Consider the following 18052-nt stretch of genomic DNA (forward strand, 5'->3'; position numbering starts at 1 on the left):
CACTCAGACGTGGTAGTTTGTTCGTTCTTGTATATAAAAATAAAATAAAAAACAAATCATGCTCGATGGTGTGATGAAGCAAACCCGAAAAGTTTGTCATTGCCTTTATTTATATATTTTGCAGGTTACAAGGAAGCTTGAGGGTCACGCTAAAAGAGTCACTAGCCTTGCCTTCTCGAACACTCTGAATGTACTAGTTTCTTCTGGTGATGATGCATATTGGAACTACAATTATTTCTGACATGGCTTCTACTCTAATGTGACTTCTGTTATTTAACGACGTCATTTTGGCCCTGCAGATTTTTGTGTGGGGGCCTGCTGGATGGGAAAAACAGATAATCAAATTGAAAGGGATGAAATAATGATCAAAACCAATATTCTAGATGCAGTTAACTGAAGAGCTGGAGTCAAACTTATGAGCAATGAAAAAGAACCATTTTGCAGTCTAGGTAAACTAAGTTTAATTCTTCAAAGTATGACCCTCACATTTTTCCTGTCAACCTGATTTGATATCTCCAATATGTCAATATGAGATAGAAATAACAATTCCTATGCAATGAAGATCTATTTCCAGATCAGAAAGCAAAATTTCCTTGAGGCCATTGACAAGTGAGAACATCATTTTTTCGATGTTTCTTATAATCTATACATAAACAATCTTATAAAAATAAATATGTTCTGCATATTTTTGGTTCATTCTTGACAGCAATTGTCGCTCCAAGGCGTTAGATATCCTCATGAAGGATCTCGAAGTTTTTGCCAAAAGTAATGAGGAGCTGTTCAAAGAAATGCATCAAATGTGTATGGGTTCAATCCAGCAGGGATCATAAGGCACTCTCTATATATGTGTGGAGATATAATGTCTATGATGAAGACTATGATGAAGGAAAATGCTATATCATTATAAATAAGGTACAACAAGCACCATATATGTATCTCTTCAATATGATTGATATATTTGCCAATGATCCTCGTACAACAACTTGTATAAGAATTGAAGAAATATTATTACATAACATTCTATAGTACTATTAGCTACTGTATTTTCACATCAGAAAAATACTAAAATACAAATTTAAAAAATCATTGCTCTTATCATCGACCTTGAGGGTCTTGCCATCTGTTGGTACTAAGCAATGAATCCCATCCTTTATCTACAATTAAGAATCATACAAGACATCAACTATACATGCAAAACCATATAGAAAAGATGAAATTTTTTACGATCATTTGTGTTCAGCTCAACACATGACCTCTATCAAATACAAGGGCACTATCCATTCTCACAAAAACAAGGACATTCTTCATGCTGTTCTCTGAGTTGTAAGTGACATGTGGCAGGACATTCATTGGAGACGTGCTGCAGCGAAGGATTCGATCAACTGATATGTCATATGGCACATTCGAATCATGATCCACTGGGGAAACAACAGGCAGCTGCTGGAAATGATTACTGTTTAGATGATCATTTCCTTCATTCTCATTGCCTGGAAAGGGCTGTGGTTGTATTTCAGTGCTCATGTCATTTATATTGACAGGGAAGCTTGTATTGCAGCCAACACCAAGCAGGGTGTCTTGCTCCAGTGAAATGTTGCATTGGGCTGTGATATAATCAATCAATTGTTGGTCATCAGAGACCTGTGAATATGACAGTTACCAAAAAAAAAAACTATTTGTGAGAGATGTGACCAAAATGAAATTTCAAATCGAACATAAGAAATTAAAGCAAGGTTTGAGTGAAGCATCATAAAATATAATACATCTTTTGAGACAAACAGCGCAATCAGACCTCTGCACTTGGAACCAAAACTCTGGTCCCATCTCTTTCCTGCAAAATGTAAGTAGAAATATATAGTTACATTTAATTATATGTTCAGAAAAGGACTTTCTTTTGGAACTAGCTAGGAAAAATGGGAACTTGAGCTAACTGCCATGGCACTTGAATCTCTATTAGAAGATAAATCCTGCTCATGAGCACCCATGGTTAATGATATAAAAACACTAATTAATTTCTTTTGTCAAGATATGTATGGTAATTGGTAATTATGATTGAATGAGTAAACAAAAATGCGAAAATGAAAAGGATATATAGGTACCCAGAGTCTAAGAACAGAGAAGAAGGAAGATGGGCAAGAAGATCACAGGAATTTGTTCTTGAGTGCTGCATTGTATCTCTGCATGGAAGGACTGGATAAACTGGAAAAATAAGTTCATTTCCTCCATTAGTCTGAGTGTTCTCATTAGCCCCAGCAAAACAACAATCCATCAACCCAATAAACCTAAAAAATAATAAATAAATGAATAAATTAGCCAATCTAAAAATTAGTCACAAAAAGAAACATGAATTAGTAACTGTGAATTAAAAGGTTCCTCTTAACCTTTGGTCTTCACTCAATTTCCAAATAACACAATAATCCTAGCCTTTCAAACCCACAAGGGGCCTCTCAGTCAGATTTTGCATGATGATGGCATATCTACAAAGAATTTATTCAATAATGGATATTTCTTTAAAGAACAATATATCGAATCTCATAATATGCAGAGATAATAATATTCCAAAAGCCACAAGAGACCTCAATTTCTGAAATTCTTGTCACAATAATTCCTCAAAAGCTCCTTCACCCAGCCACTCATTCTATCAGCAAACAAGAGGGCAAGATCAAATGACAAAATCTATAACAGAAATGCAATATCCAAAGAATGAAAAGCAGTCCAACCAAGAAGAACCATCAATGGATGAATATTGAATGCATAAAGATTTATCAAGTTTCAAGCAAGAAGAACCAAACCAATCAATCTATTCCTTAACCAAACCAGAAATAAATAGTCAGAATTTGAGATTGGGAACTAAAAACCGAACCTTGTTATTGGCAAGACCATAGAAACTCCATGATAGGATAGCTACATCATTTACTTCCACCGAAGACAGACACCAAGTCAGCAAATTTTGTATTTAGGGTTCCCATGACTTGTGCTTGCTTCGGCTTCCAAATCTCAATCTCAAGCTCAAATTTGCAGGTAAACTTTTTCAATTTCGGGTTTCAGACTTTCGGTCAATCGCAGTGTTAAAAAAATCTGGCTAGGCGGATGGCTAGGCGGCTAGGCGGGCGCTAGGCGGCCGGGCTGGCCTCCTAGGCGGGTTGGGTCATTTTTCGGTGTCGAACAAGGGGGACGAAGCAGCCGAAACTTGTCTGCGTCTGCAAGCTCCGTCCTCTACGAGTGCAAGCTTCGTGTTCGTTTGTATTCAAAGCGTATCGCCATGCGGCTATACCCTTAAAATATTCGAATATATTTTGAAAGTATAGCCGCTTTGAAAATATCCAAACGTATTTTGAAAGTAAAGCCGACCGGCTATACGTTTTAAATATACAATTTTATCATATCATTTTAGGGTTTAGGGCTAAAATACCACTTTAGCCCACTGGGCTAGAGTTATTTCTTCAATTATTTTATTTACTAGCCTCTTTGCACGCGCTTCTGCGCCTGCGAGAGGCTTTTTTTTATTTTATTTTTTATTTTATAAATTTAAAATTTATTTTAAAATTAAAAAAGATAATGGGTAGTTGTGTTCCATAAAAATAGGATTCATTATCTGATTTTTTTTTTTTAAATTTTTTTTAAATATGAAAAAGTGTGAATTTACTATATTATCCTCATTTAATTAATAATTTCAATTCTTAATGTTTGCATTAGCCAAGGGCATTTTCTGGTATTTTGAATGTTTCACCATTCTCTGCCTTTTGCTTTATATATATAGATACAAGCGATATTGGGGAATGAGAATTTAAATTCTTTCTGATACCTCCCATTCTAATGATTTCCAGCTATTAGCCCATTGGCCATGAATAAAAAATGAATTTTATTTATAATAAATAATACAGGTTAAACCCATAAATACAACAACAAAATCCCCCAACATTTTGTGGATCAAAGGATGTTGAATTTCATAGTATAAAATTGCTTGTATATCAATTTACTTTCTAGAAGAAAAATTGGATACAAAACAGTCTAAAGAGACAACGAAGAGAAGTTTGCAGCTCTGTTTTGAAATTTATTGAAGGTATCGGAGGTCATATGACATTGATATATGAACTATTCAAAATGAGAATTCAAACAACATGTGTTAGATGAGGAGAAGCATCTCATTCTTAAATATAACATATTATTTCATTTGTCTACTAGTTGTGCCTGTTGTTAAGCTAGCGCAACCAACATTCTTTCACCAAGAAACTTTTCCTGAACCTCAAAGAAATTTAGTAAATTGAAGTGTATCCTAGCATCAAAAGTCATAGATTACATAACTCATTAACCAAAGGTAATGCTTCCTCTCTAGTTTTGGTCTTCCTTTCTATTTTGTGATTGCATATGTTCATACATATGCCTGTGCTCGTTTGTGTGTGTGAGATAGTACTTGTTATTTAGTAAAAGATTTAGTCACTTTCTGTTTTTTGTAATTGGGAGAGACACTGACTTGTGTGTTTAACTTGACAGCTTGAATTGGCAGGATTAACAGTGTAAAGACCCTCGTCCAAATCCAGTCATTAAGACTCTTTTCGTTGATCATGTTTGTGAACCACAGGAAAATGTTCCTTTGTCTCAACCAATTGAAAACAATTTGGAAGTAAGATATTCTATGGTGACATAAATTTATTTTTCTTAAGTATTTGTCCTCATTAACCAATGTCCTGCTCGATGTCTACACTTATTGATTTTTGTCCAAATCCAGTTATTAAAATCCTTTTCATTGATCGTGTTTGTGAATGGCAGGACTGTTTGTCATTGTCTCTATCGACTGGGAACAGTTTGCAAGTAAGATATGTTCTGGTAAACTGAAATTCTTTTCGTATCGGTCCTCATTAACCAATGTTTCCTGCTCATCAGCTATACTAGCTGATTTTCTTTTTCTATTTTTAAACAAGATTTTGTTTAGTCTTTCTGGTTTCTTCTAAGATTGCTCTAACCTTCTGTATTTATCCTTCACAAGCAACATTAAATCCACTTCCAACTTCTTCTGCTGAGCCAAAAATTTATCTGTAACACAAGATGCGCTCTCTGGGAGCAGTATCTCTCAATGCTGCAAAGAGCCCAGGTATTTTATTTTAGTTCTTCAAGTGATGTTGTTGGGTACTGGTACCCTCTAATTTATGTTTGAAGTGTGTCGTCATTTTACACATTGCATAGTTGTTATTATTAACTTTTGATTAAATTTTTGTGGCTACAGCTATAGAGGTTATTGACTATCCATGCTTGTCCAAAAAAATGTTCTTTCTGATTATGGATGAGGTAATCTTAATCAATTTTATGTACATAATTACATAATTATAGAACTTGTGTGTCTTGACCTTGGCTTTCTTTCATTTGTTTAGGTAAAATCAGTTGTCACTGATCCTGGCCAAAGTCACCTGTCTGCGGTTGCCATACCCAATGTTTTGCCCACTACTTTTGCCCTGACAATAAATGAGGGCTCATCTCCAATGAGCATGGATTTTAATATCCCACTTGGCAGACTCTTCTTCTATGTTAAGTAACGAGAAACTACGTTCTTTTTTTTCTTTTCTTTTTTCTCCCATCGTTTATAAATTTCCTGTCTTTTTAGGATGATCGTGCGCGGTAACTACTTTTGATAGTTCACTCATGAATCCTGCTAATGTGATTCTTCAATTGGAACCTGGGGGTGTTGGAGACATAGGACTATGGGATGTTAGTTCAGGGAAAAAGTTGCTTTCAAGAAATTTAGAGTCTGGAATCTTGATGCAGGCCCGTTGGCCTTAGAGGTGCATCTGCTTCTGGATTATGTACTACTCCTTCAACCTTACTGATATGATCCGAAATTTGAACCATGTCAATTATTTCAGGAAGCTCTGGTCAAAGATTCATATGTATCTGTTAATCGTATCCAATAGAGTCCTGATGGTTGTATATTTGGTGAGAATGTTCTCATACTTAAAATGGTATGGAGTTGCTGATTTTCATTTCTTGTAGTTCATATTCACTGCCGTCGTGTTCTTCATTGAACAGGGGTTGCATATGCAAAGCGGACTTAGGAAGTGTAAATGATGTTGGCATTCTTTTCCCCTCACGACCAACTTTTGGTCATAACTTGTGCTGATGACAAGACCGTCAAGGTTGGTTTCATTAATGTATGTTTAAGGTTTGGGATATATTTTGTAGCCAAAGACTGTTTACTTTTGAAGGTCATGAAGCTCCTGTCTATTCTGTCTGTCCTCATACCAAAGAAAATGTCCATGTAAGGGCCACTTTGGGTATTGATGTTGTGGTTCTGGTGATGTTTTTGTTTTGAATCATCTGATTTACTTTCCGGTTCCTGCAATATATTATCCAACACTTTTTTTCATGCTTCATGCCTCAGTTGTCTTTTCAACATCAGTGGATGGCAAGATCAAAATATGGTTATATGATAGCTTTGAAGGCAGTGCTGTACCAAACTGGCTCATAGTGCTGACGTTCAAAGGTTCAGCTTATATGGCCTGCGATTGCCATCTTTTATTTCCTGACTGATATCTTTGGGTTAATATAGTAATGTTAGTTTTGATTGAGATCATGTAGGCTTTTTTTCATGTGGGATCAGCCAAGGAGGGAAACAATCAGAGCCAGGAGCGACCAAGTGTAAAAAACATGGATTTGTTTTTTTGTTTTTGATATTAAGAGAGATTACATGAGCCTCAACTAAACCAACATCTTCCATTGCAAAAATGCGAACTACACAAATATAAGAATCCAGGCCTAGATTTCTTCATTATGTCTTCTTTATGAATTTCTGACTCCTCAATCTTTTGCTTTCAAATACTTCATTCCTAGTCCTAGATCGAGGACACAATACAAAGATCATAGTAACCAGTACTGTGTTGTCTACTGGACTGCTGATCCTGGGCCTAACCCTGCTATTATATGTGAGGAAGAACCAGCAACAAATATATGGTAAGCTATTTGATTTTGTACTCTTCTGCCCCTCCATCTTCTAAGATAGGTAGGTTCAGTTCTATAGAAAATTTTTGCCGTTGCCTCTCTGGTTTCTAAGCTAAGGTTCCATGCTACATTATTTACTTCACTACGTACTTCACAGGAGAACTGAAGCCCAGCCAAAAGGAAGATCTGGAATTACAATTATTTGACTTGGCCGCTGTTGTTTGTGCAACCAAAAACTTATCAAACAACAATAAACTTGGAGAAGGTGGTTTCGGATCAGTCTTTAAGGTAAAATCAAATACAGTTCTCCCAACAGTTAGCTTGACAGTTTCCACATGTCATTTGGGTCAGGACTAAGGTGGTGTAATTATTTATTTTTTATTTTTCTGTTCTTTCGTGGGTTGGTTTTGTGTTCCTATGCAAGAGGAGGATGAGACAAATCTTTCATTTTTTTTAAATTTTCTATCAGCAAACAAGAGGGAATGATCAAATGTCAAGAAATGCAATATCCAAAGAATGAAAAGCAGTCCAACCAAGAAGAACCATCAATGGATGAATATTGAATGCGTAAAGATTTATCAAGTTTCAAGCAAGAAGAACCAAACCAATCAATCTATTGCTTAACCAAACCAGAAATAAATAGTCAGAATTTGAGATTGGGGCCTAAAAACCGAACCTTGTTGTTGGCAAGACCATAGAAACTCCATGATAGGATAGCTTCATCATTTACTTCCACCGAAGACAGACACCAAGTCAGCAAATTTTGTATTTAGGGTTCCCATGACTTGTGCTTGCTTCTTCTTCCAAATCTCAATCTCAAGCTCAAATTTGCAGGTAAACTTTTTCAATTTCGGGTTTCAGACTTTCAATCAATTGCAGTGTTCAAAAAATCTGGCTAGGCGGATGGCTAGGCAGCTAGGCGGGCGCTAGGCGGATGGCTAGGCAGCTAGGCGGGCGCTAGGCGGCTGGGCGGGCCTCCTAGGCGGGTTGGGTCATTTTTCGGTGCCGAACAAGGGGGACAAAGCAACCGAAACTTGTCTGCGTCTGCAAGCTCCGTTCTCTGCGAGTGCAAGCTTCGTGTTCGTTTGTATTCAAAGGGTATAGCCGACCCTTAAAATATTCGAATATATTAATATTTAAAGAGTATAGCCAGTCGGCTATACTTTGAAAATATCCAAACGTATATTGAAAGTAAAGCCGACCGGCTATACATTTTAAATATACAATTTTATCATATCATTTTAGGGTTTAGGGTTAAAATACCACTTTAGCCCACTGGGCTAGAGTTATTTCTTCAATTATTTTATTTATACAAGCAATATTGGGGAATGAGAATTTAAATTCTTTCTGATACCTCCCATTCTAATGATTTCCAGCTATTAGCCCATTGGCCATGAATAAAAAATGAATTTTATTTATAATAAATAATACAGGTTAGACCCATAAATACAACAACAACAACAACAAAATCCCCCAACATTTTGTGGATCAAAGGATGTTGAATTTCATAGTATAAAATTGCTTGTATAGCAATTTACTTTCTAGAAGAAAAATTGGATACAAAACAGTCAAACGAGACAACGAAGAGAGTTTGCAGCTCTGTTTTGAAATTTATTGAAGGTATCAGAGTTCATATGACATTGATATATGAACTATTCAAAATGAGAATTCAAACAACATGTGTTAGATGAGAAGTAGCATCTCATTCTTAAATATAACATATTATTTCGTTTGTCTATTGGTTGTGCCTGTTGTTAAGCTGGCGCAAACAACATTCTTTCACCAAGAAACTTTTTTTGAACCTCTAAGAAATTTAGCTAGGAAAACCTTTGGTGGTTAGGGAAAGTTAAGATAGAAATAGAGGCAAAGGCAAGGTTGAAGAACAATTGCGAGCACATGTGATATTACAGAAAATGTAGCGAAGGAATTTAGAATGGCCATTTTCCAAATTAAGCACACATCTTATAATGAAATCAAGATAGGAACTTATAACAAGCCCTCATTAGAGTACAATGTCCAAAAACACAAGATGAACACCACACCACACCACATTCAACACAAATGATTGCTCTTCAGTGTTGTAAATATAAAAAAAGATGAGGATATCGCTTAGTACAATCAAATAGTTCTTCATTCCTCGTCGCCCAAATCATTGAAGCCATCGCACAAATCATTGAGCATTTCATCCCACATCTCCTCAACATACACATGAAATGAGTATTCATCACTACTACAAAAATCGAAATAGACGACGGGAATCCACCGTTGTCTACAAGGTTTTCAAACCGTCGTGAAATTGACCGCCATCTTTAGCTAGATGCAGATTTTCATTTTCAAATGCAACTTTCAAAAAGAAACAATTTGGAAAACTCAAGGATGAAAAATATGAAGGTAACTCTAGAGGAAGAAGCGAAAGTTTGCAAAGAAACTTTCCAAAACTTGCCTCCCAAAGTCACAGCAGCCAAAAGAGGAATACAGAGGTTTTTACACAAATTTCCTTAGGTCAGAATCGACACATGCCAGCAGAGAGGGAATGGAGAATAGGACAAAAAACTTGGTTATCCAGCTGGAAATCCATAATTTTATGAAATCAATTTAATGCAATGTGATGCAATGCACAATTTACCTTTGTCAATTTGCTTGAACCTCCATAGCATAGTTGTTAGTTAAGAACACCTAGAGAATCTATTCTTAATCTAAACTTGAGCTTGATAAAAACAATAAAAATCCTATTACAAAATTGTCAAGGGAAGCCAAAAGAAATACTCAAAATGTATACATTAACAGTTCACGTATACTACTTTAAATAAATAAACAAACCATCGTCTAACTTCTAAAAGACGACGCATATACAAAAGAACGGACATTTAAAGAAGATTACATGTCAATAATCATACAGGAACAGACGTACAGATATTTAATCACGTCTCTAATTTTTATCTCATCTCAGCGGATTCAATACTTCCAGCTTTTCAGCTTTCCTCTTTCATTAAAATTGACAGACGACGTTGTCAATATAATCCTTCAAAAAAAAATACAGAAAGGATCCTTTATCGGTTTGTAATCATCATCCAACTCACCATAGTTATAAGCAACTTGAATGATGCACGCCTACTACATAGGACACTATGAGTATCTTCCAAATCTTCCCTAAGTACTCTCTGAGGTACTCCTTCGGCACCCCTCCATGACCCAGAGGTGTAATTAAATGTCTCGAAAAATCATGTTTTCCTATGTGATTTGCTTACTTTAACTATCTTCAACGAAATTCACTATTTGATCATATGATACCGTTGAATCAATGTCAACTTTAACCGTTGATGGCCAATCTGAATTGTCTTTGGTGCCAGCATTTTATTGATTAGAAAAGTTCCCCCTCAATGTATTTCTTACTAATATAATCTCCTTTGAGTAAATTCTTCAGACAAAATAAAGCCAAATCCTCAATTATGAATCTTGTTCCACCTGTATGTATAAGAGGCTTTCCTTCTCTTTAGATTGGATTACCAGACTCATCTAGACAATACTCGTCAATGATATTCTCAACCTTTCCACATAACCACTCTACTACTAAGCTCTTTGTCTTTGATGAAATGGGTGAAAACCTAGCCATGTATTTGGACATACACGACACAACATGTGCGTGCATAAAAATGCATCATGTTTCGTAAGCTTGTCTATTTTAGAGCTTATAATCTCCACTCTTGTCAATCGCGGCATTAGAGCCCACATGTATAAGGTGGCACTTCACCCAGCATACCACTAATTCTCACTTGGGTTTGCTATACTTTACAATTTTCTACAAATTACCAATTTATGAAAGCATCTCTAGTTCAAATTGCAATGTCCTTCCTGCCGAAGGAGCATTACTTGGCACTGATACTACAATGCCCAATCTTAAGGATGCGCACAAGGTGCGAAATCCACAGGAACTCAAACCTAATGCTTTTCATTTAATAATTTATCTTCACTCGTCTTAACCTTATCCACTAAAAAACCCTCATCTCTAAATTCATATTCACAAAACAATTCCCCAGTTTCTTCCTACTTCTCTTCCCAATTTACCTTCTCCAATCCTCGACATTAAATGTCTCCAATTATAATTCCTCCCAAACCGTTTCATTCCAACATGTATCCTACATTTTCATATGAAAACCTCAACAAATTTCTCAACACTTCTTAATACCTTTTACGCAGTCATGCCCACAAGGCAAGGCAACATGGAGAAACGTCAACAGTTCACTAGAACAAGGATGCACACAAGGTGCAGAGTCCACAGGAATTTGAATCTAAAGCTCTGATACCAAGTTGACAGGACCCGCCCCGAATTCCTCAGAACCCAGGACGAATCCTGTGAAATTTTTCGACATCACCATGATGTCGGGCCCACCTACTAAAGAACGAGACTTTCTGCCGAAATTTCTACAGAGTCCCCCCCTGAAAAAAGAACATTTCCCAAAAGTTTTTACTTGTCAAAACTCAGTTATAACTCAACCAACAGCAAGCACAAGTTAAAAACATGCAATTACATAATAGGCCTCTGGCCTTCAAATAATTTGAAGGAGAACCACTAGCAATGTTCTTAAGCCAAATAATGAAATTAAATGACGCCATTAATGATCTCAAACTAATTAAAGCATGCCCACTGTAATTAACATAAAAATAACTTCCCAAATTTCCATCAAGCGATGTTTAACAACCAAGCACCATCACAAGTAGATTAAGGACTTGGTCCAAATCACACAACAATTCCTAACGAATTTCATATATATTTGTCTTGCTCACAACCACACTTCCAATCGACTAAATTAGAGTGTCAGAAATATCTTTAGTTCGTGGCTGCACCCAGGTAAGACCCTAGGCTACCTGCGTACCCCTTTATGAGGGATCAAGTCACACGTAGTTCTAACATCCAAAATCACGAACCCGATAATATACAATCGATTTCAGTAGTACAAATAAATTATATTCTAGAATTATCCCTTTTCCTTTAATTCAAATCACATCACACCAAACATAATTCTTTTTAAATATTAATCTTTCCCCGACATAGTAAAATAATCTCATTTTTCCTCTTTCTGTTACTTTACTACACGCCGGAGAGTCCAACGCCACCTGTAGTAAAGTTTCAATAATCCAAGCATACGGATCCTCTATCACACGCTTGATAATCCAACCCCACATGTGATAAGTTAATAACATCATCACTGTGTCTCACATGCCGGAATATTCCAACGCCATGTGTGAAACCCGAGAGTCACATACCTTTCCCACATGCCAGAAATAGACGGCGGTTGGAGCTGTACGACGGCGGGAACAAAACCGGTTCAAACCAGTCGTTACCCCCGGCAAATTCCAAGCTTTCCGGCTGGGAGAAGTGGCGGGTCGTGATCGAGGGCTCGAGCCGGTTCGATTGGGACCAATGCCGGCCCTTGCCGTGGCCGGTGCTGTGAGAATCAAAGAGAGAGAGAGAGAGAGAGAGAGAGAGAGAGAGAGAGAGAGAGAGAGAGAGAGAGAGAGATATCTGTGCACACGTGTGTGGAGAGAGAGGAAATTCTGATTTTTCTAAAACAAATTTCAAGTTATTTACGGTTATGCCACTGAAACATTTTTTTATCGTTACTACCTCGTTACAACTCCGATTCGAGCCCACTTCATGTCTACGGACTCGTCTCGACGTTCTCTACGCAACGGTGAAATCAGAATTTCCAAATTCCTTTCCGAACTTAAAATGACCCTTTTTGCCCCTTTTAATATTAAATAATACTTTAATTTTTCAAAAACCTTCAAATCATTTTATTTTATGCTTGGTCTCAATTTATTTTTCTCATTTAAATTTATTTCCTCTAATTTTAATTATTTTATGAATTTTTCGGACCGGAATTTTACAATTTCACCAAAATTTTCCCGATCAACAAGTCAACGTTTGAACCTATTAAAATATTCCGGGGTAACATTGTCTTTTTCTTTAATAATATAGTACTTAATTATTAATTTAGGACCGGGTCGTTACAAGAGCCTAGAGAGAAGAGAATAAGGCGAGAAACAGGGAGAGGAATGGAATTAGATGAATTAAGAGTCTCATGATCTCTTCTTCTATGGACCTGACTTGTGCTTGCTTCGGCTTCCCAATCTCAATCTCAAGCTCAAATTAGCGGTGTCATCAGAGTCATCAGTGGCGCAACCTATTAGCGCCAGGCGACGTCATCGCCCTTCCAGCACGACCGACACCACTTCGAGCGGAGCAGGTAAAGATTTCCTTCAACTACAGAAGTTTCATATCAAGATTTTAGTATGATTTGTTATTTAACGTTAATTTTATATTTCTTTGCAACCAAGAAGAACACCCGGGGACCTTGTCGCCAGTTGAACACATCGAAGGTCACTCGGGTGACCAACACTCGTATCAACATCGCATATGACGAGCATCATCGGGCTGCCCCAACGGTGGACCAACATAGCTCATTGGCCCACGATATTGGGTCAGTCGTTCGGACCCAATGTCCGATGAAATGGAAGTCTTGGAAGGCCATGCCTGACGAGGTGCAGATGGAGGTGCGCGGACAGCTGTTGGTATGTATCCTACCTTTTAATTGTTTTCCCTTCAAATTTTATATATTTCTAATACTTAATGTATGTAATTACTTCATTGTAGATGAACTACAATTTAGAGAACCTCGACGACGAGTTGTTGGTGTACATCAATAGACTCTTTGCTGATAGGTACAAGCAGTGGAAGAGCGACCTGCACCACCATTTTCAGGCATTTGATGATCCGTAGGTCACTCTTCAGGAGGGTTGTCCGAAGGAGCTTGAGGGGCGGGAGGATAGTTGGGAGTTGCTCTGGGGTCATTTTCAGGAGGCCGATTATGTGGTATTTTTTACTAATGTTTATTTAATTTTTTACTAATGTTTATTACACGTTTCTTACTATTTAGTGAAATACCCATTTCTAGACATAAAACTATAAATATACCCTATACCATTCATTATATATAAACACACCCAAAATAAACCCAAAAATCAACAATTGTATATTTTTTAATTTAATTAATAAGATCAAATACCTTTATTACCATTTTTAGCATTAAATTAGTTTTGGATCTCGTTTAGAATCTATAGAATGCAGACAACATTAAAATTCAACAAAACCACTCCCTGAGGTCTGAAGCCTCAAGCCCCTCTCCTCCTTAAAACCCACATCTCTCCTCTGTTCTCTCCCTTCTTCCCTCTCTCTGCCTTCAAAGTAAACCAAACAGTCTCAGAGCCATGGACCAACACAAGACCGACGACAATCTCCGTTACGTCGGTGGCCGCACACGTGTTCTCGCCGCCGATGCCTCCATTTCTTTTGCAGGTTTGTTCCATCTGCTTCAATTCGTTATTTTCCTTTTGATTTTTGCTTAATTTACTTGAATTTTGACTCGATTTCAGTTTCTTCGTTGAATTTGGTGCTAATTTCCATTTTTTCGATATGAACATAGCTAATGGTTAAGCTCGCGGAGTTCTGTGGCTACTCTGTAGATTTGAGGTGTCAATTGCCGGACGAAGGCTTTCAGAATGCCGATGCCAGTGGTGATTGCGAGAAGAACGAAGATGAAGACGATTTCTCGTTCACCTGCACCAATCCCGACGGATCGCCAATTTCCACCGACGATATATTCCAAAATGGCCAGATCCGTCCAATGTTCCCGATTTTCAACCAGGATCTCCTATTCACCGATGCCGACTACGACGATACTTCCAGAGCCAAAGGTACTATCGCTTCGTCTTCCTCTCTACGGTCGCCATTGAAGAAGCTCTTTTTTGAAGAGCTAGATACGCTGACCTCGGCAACGTCATTTTACAACTCAGGAGGTGAACATGAGATCAACGCTTCTGATGTACGTATTTTCACAGTTTATTCTTATGATGATTTCTCATTTCAGTATTTTCTAGTGTTTATTGTATGAATCGTTGTGTTTTTTGTTTGTGTTTGGCTTATGAACATTTTAAATTCAACGACTTAGTTTGTATGGTGATTTCATGTTTGATTAATTAAGTTGCTGATTAGATTTTCGTTTTTAATTTTTTCAGTCTTGGAGTTTAAATTTGACATGCAGATACTATTCTTCTTGATTTTATCTGTTTATTTTTGTTATTGCTGAATTGGAGGTAATTTATTGGATTTTCTGATTTCGTTCTAATTTGTACTTAGATATTCGTTTGAGTTTTAAATTGTGATTTTAATTTCTTTTTGTTTATAATTTGGATTGATTTCAGATTCTGTTTGGTTGTGGATTTGCTGTTTGAGATGTGGTTAGAAATTTGTGATATTCGATTTGGTTTTCATATTAATTGAGGTATGCTTTTTCAGTTGAATTTGAGTATATTCGTGTTTTTTCTGTTTATCACTGTAAAGTTCCAATATAAGGTAATAGCACTGCTTGTTTGCTATGAAATCCTATTTCTAATGCATGTCTACCACCGTAAAGTTCCAGTATAGGGTAATAACACTGCTTGTTTGCTATGAAATCCTATTTCTTATGCATGTCTACCACTGTAAAGTTCCAGTATAGGGTAATAACACTGCTTGATTGCTATGAAATCCTATTTCTAATGCACGTCTACCACTGTTAAGTTCCAGTCTAGGGTAATAACACTGCTTATTTGCTATGATATTGCACGTCTACCACTGTAAAGTTCCAGTATAGGGTAATAACACTGCTTGTTTGCTATGAAATCTTATTTCTAATGCATGTCTACCACTGTAAAGTTCCAGTATGGGGTAATAACACTGCTTGTTTGCTATGAAATCCTATTTCTAATGCATGTCTACCACTATAAAGTTCCAGTATAGAGTAATAGCACTGCTTGTTTGCTATGAAATAGTATTTGTAATGCACGTCTACCACTGTTAAGTTCCAGTCTAGGGTAATAACACTGCTTGTTTGCTATGAAATTCTATTTCTAATGCACGTCTACCACTGTAAAGTTCCAGTCTAGGGTAATAACACTGCTTGTTTGCTATGAAATGGTATTTGTAATGCACGTCTACCACTGTAAAGTTCTTGTATAGGGTAATAACACTGCTTGTTTGCTATGAAATCCTATTTCTAATGCACGTCTACCAGTGTTATTACCACATACTGGAACTATACAATGGTAGACATGCATTACAAATAGGATTTCAGAGGAAACAAGCAATATTAATACCCTATACTGGAACTTTACAGTGGTAGACATGCATCAAAAATAGGATTTCAGAGGAAACAAGCAGTGTTATTACCCTATATTGGAACTTTACAGCCATTAATCAGAATAACAGTAAACTAGCGACTAAAATACTGATAGTAAGCAGTCAGTGCAATAGTGAAATCCAATATAGTTTCAAGATTTTGTCCTTGATTCGAATCTAAAATACTGTTATTACCATAGACTGGAACTCTATAGCAATTAATCAAAATCACAGTGTAGGTTTGGTTTGTAAATGTCTTACCTTTGAAGCGTTTTCTTGTTGAAATTGTTCTCTGAAATTTTGTCTTGGTTTTGTAGGTGGAGGTCAGTGTGTGGTGTTTGTTTTTCAAAGTAGATCAAGCTTGGTGGTGGTTATGGAGTTTCGGTTTCGAGAGATGAAGAAGACACTTTGATGAAGACGGTGACTGAAGGGACGTTTGGCATAGATGGTTAATTGAAGTCGCAGGCTGGAAGTTACGTTTTTGTTTTCCATTTTTTTGAACGAAATTATGGTTTTGGAGATGGTAAAATCTTTGGGCTTTTTTATAAGTTTGGGCTGGGGTTGTTTTGGGTGCTTTTTGAGTTTTTTTTTCTGTTGGGCTTGATAGTGGCAGTGCTTGTAATTTATTGGAACTTCAACACTAATTTGTTATTTAATAAATGGGTTTTGGGTGTGTTTATAAAGTGTTTTCCATATGGGGTTTTTTTTATAATTTCAGCACCCATTTTGGGTATATTAGTGAAGCTCCCATATTTATTTAATTTTTTTATATTTCATTTGAATTTCAAATAATACGTTTTATTTTTTGTATAACAGAAGATAGCAAATAAGGGCAATAGGGAGAAGAAGACTCTTCTCCACCATTCAGGTTCCAGGCCCTTCTCTTATGGGATGGAGGCGCGGCGGCGGGTAATAATAAAGTCGTTTTTGTTTAATTTTTAATATGTCATTAATAGTAATTTGTTTTTTCATTCTAACATTTTTCTTCTCTTGTTCAATTTAGGAGGGGTCCAAATTCCCAGAGGTTGACGTCTTTGGCGACGTTTATGTTCGACCTGGGAATGAGTTGGCGGAGTCCCTTCATGTAAGTAGCCTTTAATTTTAATTATTATCTTACGCGTTCAAGTTTCATGGTTATTATATGAATGTTTTAATTAATATTTTATGTTATGTTAAAACATTTTTTAAGAAGTTCATTTGAATATTAAACATGCATTTAATCAAATTAATCGCAGCGGAAGGATATGGTGGTTGTTTAAATTCAAAAACAAAACTTCTTCCAAGTATCTTAAGCCATGAACATTGATATGTTTTTCATAAATGAAAATTCAAGAGAAAGGATAAGATCTAATTACCCTTGAAGCAATTATATGAACCAAGTTGTGTTTTGGTCTTCTCTTGATGATTTTCCTTTGTTGATCTCCTCTTGATCTTTCTCCTCCTTGTGAGCCACAAAAGTATATGGCCTCTAAGTCTCCACACCAATGAAACCTTGAGATGAGAAGAGGTATCTTGAGAATACAAGGATGCTAGTACAAGATTCTCAAGATTGGTTTCAATCTAAACCCCTTTGAAAGAAGATTGTGTTTCACTCTTGAAAAACTCACAACTATCTCTCTTTGATCTCCCAAACCTCTTTGGTTGATGTTGGATTGTGTTTGTGTGTCAAATTAGCTTATAGAAACAATTTCCATACACATCTACTTAAGCATTTTCGGCCAAACCTCATTGGGCTTCCAAACTTGGGCCTTATGACACTTAAACCATAATATTTAGATGTCTTAAGTCCTTAGGCTTGATACCCAACCATTTGGGCTTCTCATTAACTATTACCGATGCCCAAATACATTTTTACATGTAGTAAATCATCCACATCAAATCAATCAAATTGATTTCCTCATTCTCATT

General features: G+C 36.6%; 1 protein-coding gene across 2 annotated transcripts in view; it reads right to left on the reverse strand.

Moving 5' to 3' along the window:
* Positions 1–1758: 1758 nt before the first annotated feature.
* Positions 1759–18052, reverse strand: part of LOC148296258 (transcription factor ABORTED MICROSPORES-like) — a 59588-nt gene continuing 43294 nt past the window's right edge. For both annotated transcript variants that reach the window (XM_088249729.1, XM_088249728.1), the window contains exon 4: positions 1759–1828. In XM_088249729.1, coding sequence (XP_088105855.1) covers positions 1784–1828 — 45 coding nt within the window. In that variant the 3' untranslated portion in view covers positions 1759–1783. The remainder of the gene's footprint in view (positions 1829–18052) is intronic.

This window comes from Prunus avium, chromosome 2 (genome assembly GCF_965620075.1).
Source record: "Prunus avium chromosome 2, drPruAviu1.hap1.1, whole genome shotgun sequence".
NCBI classification, from domain to species: Eukaryota; Viridiplantae; Streptophyta; class Magnoliopsida; order Rosales; family Rosaceae; genus Prunus; species Prunus avium.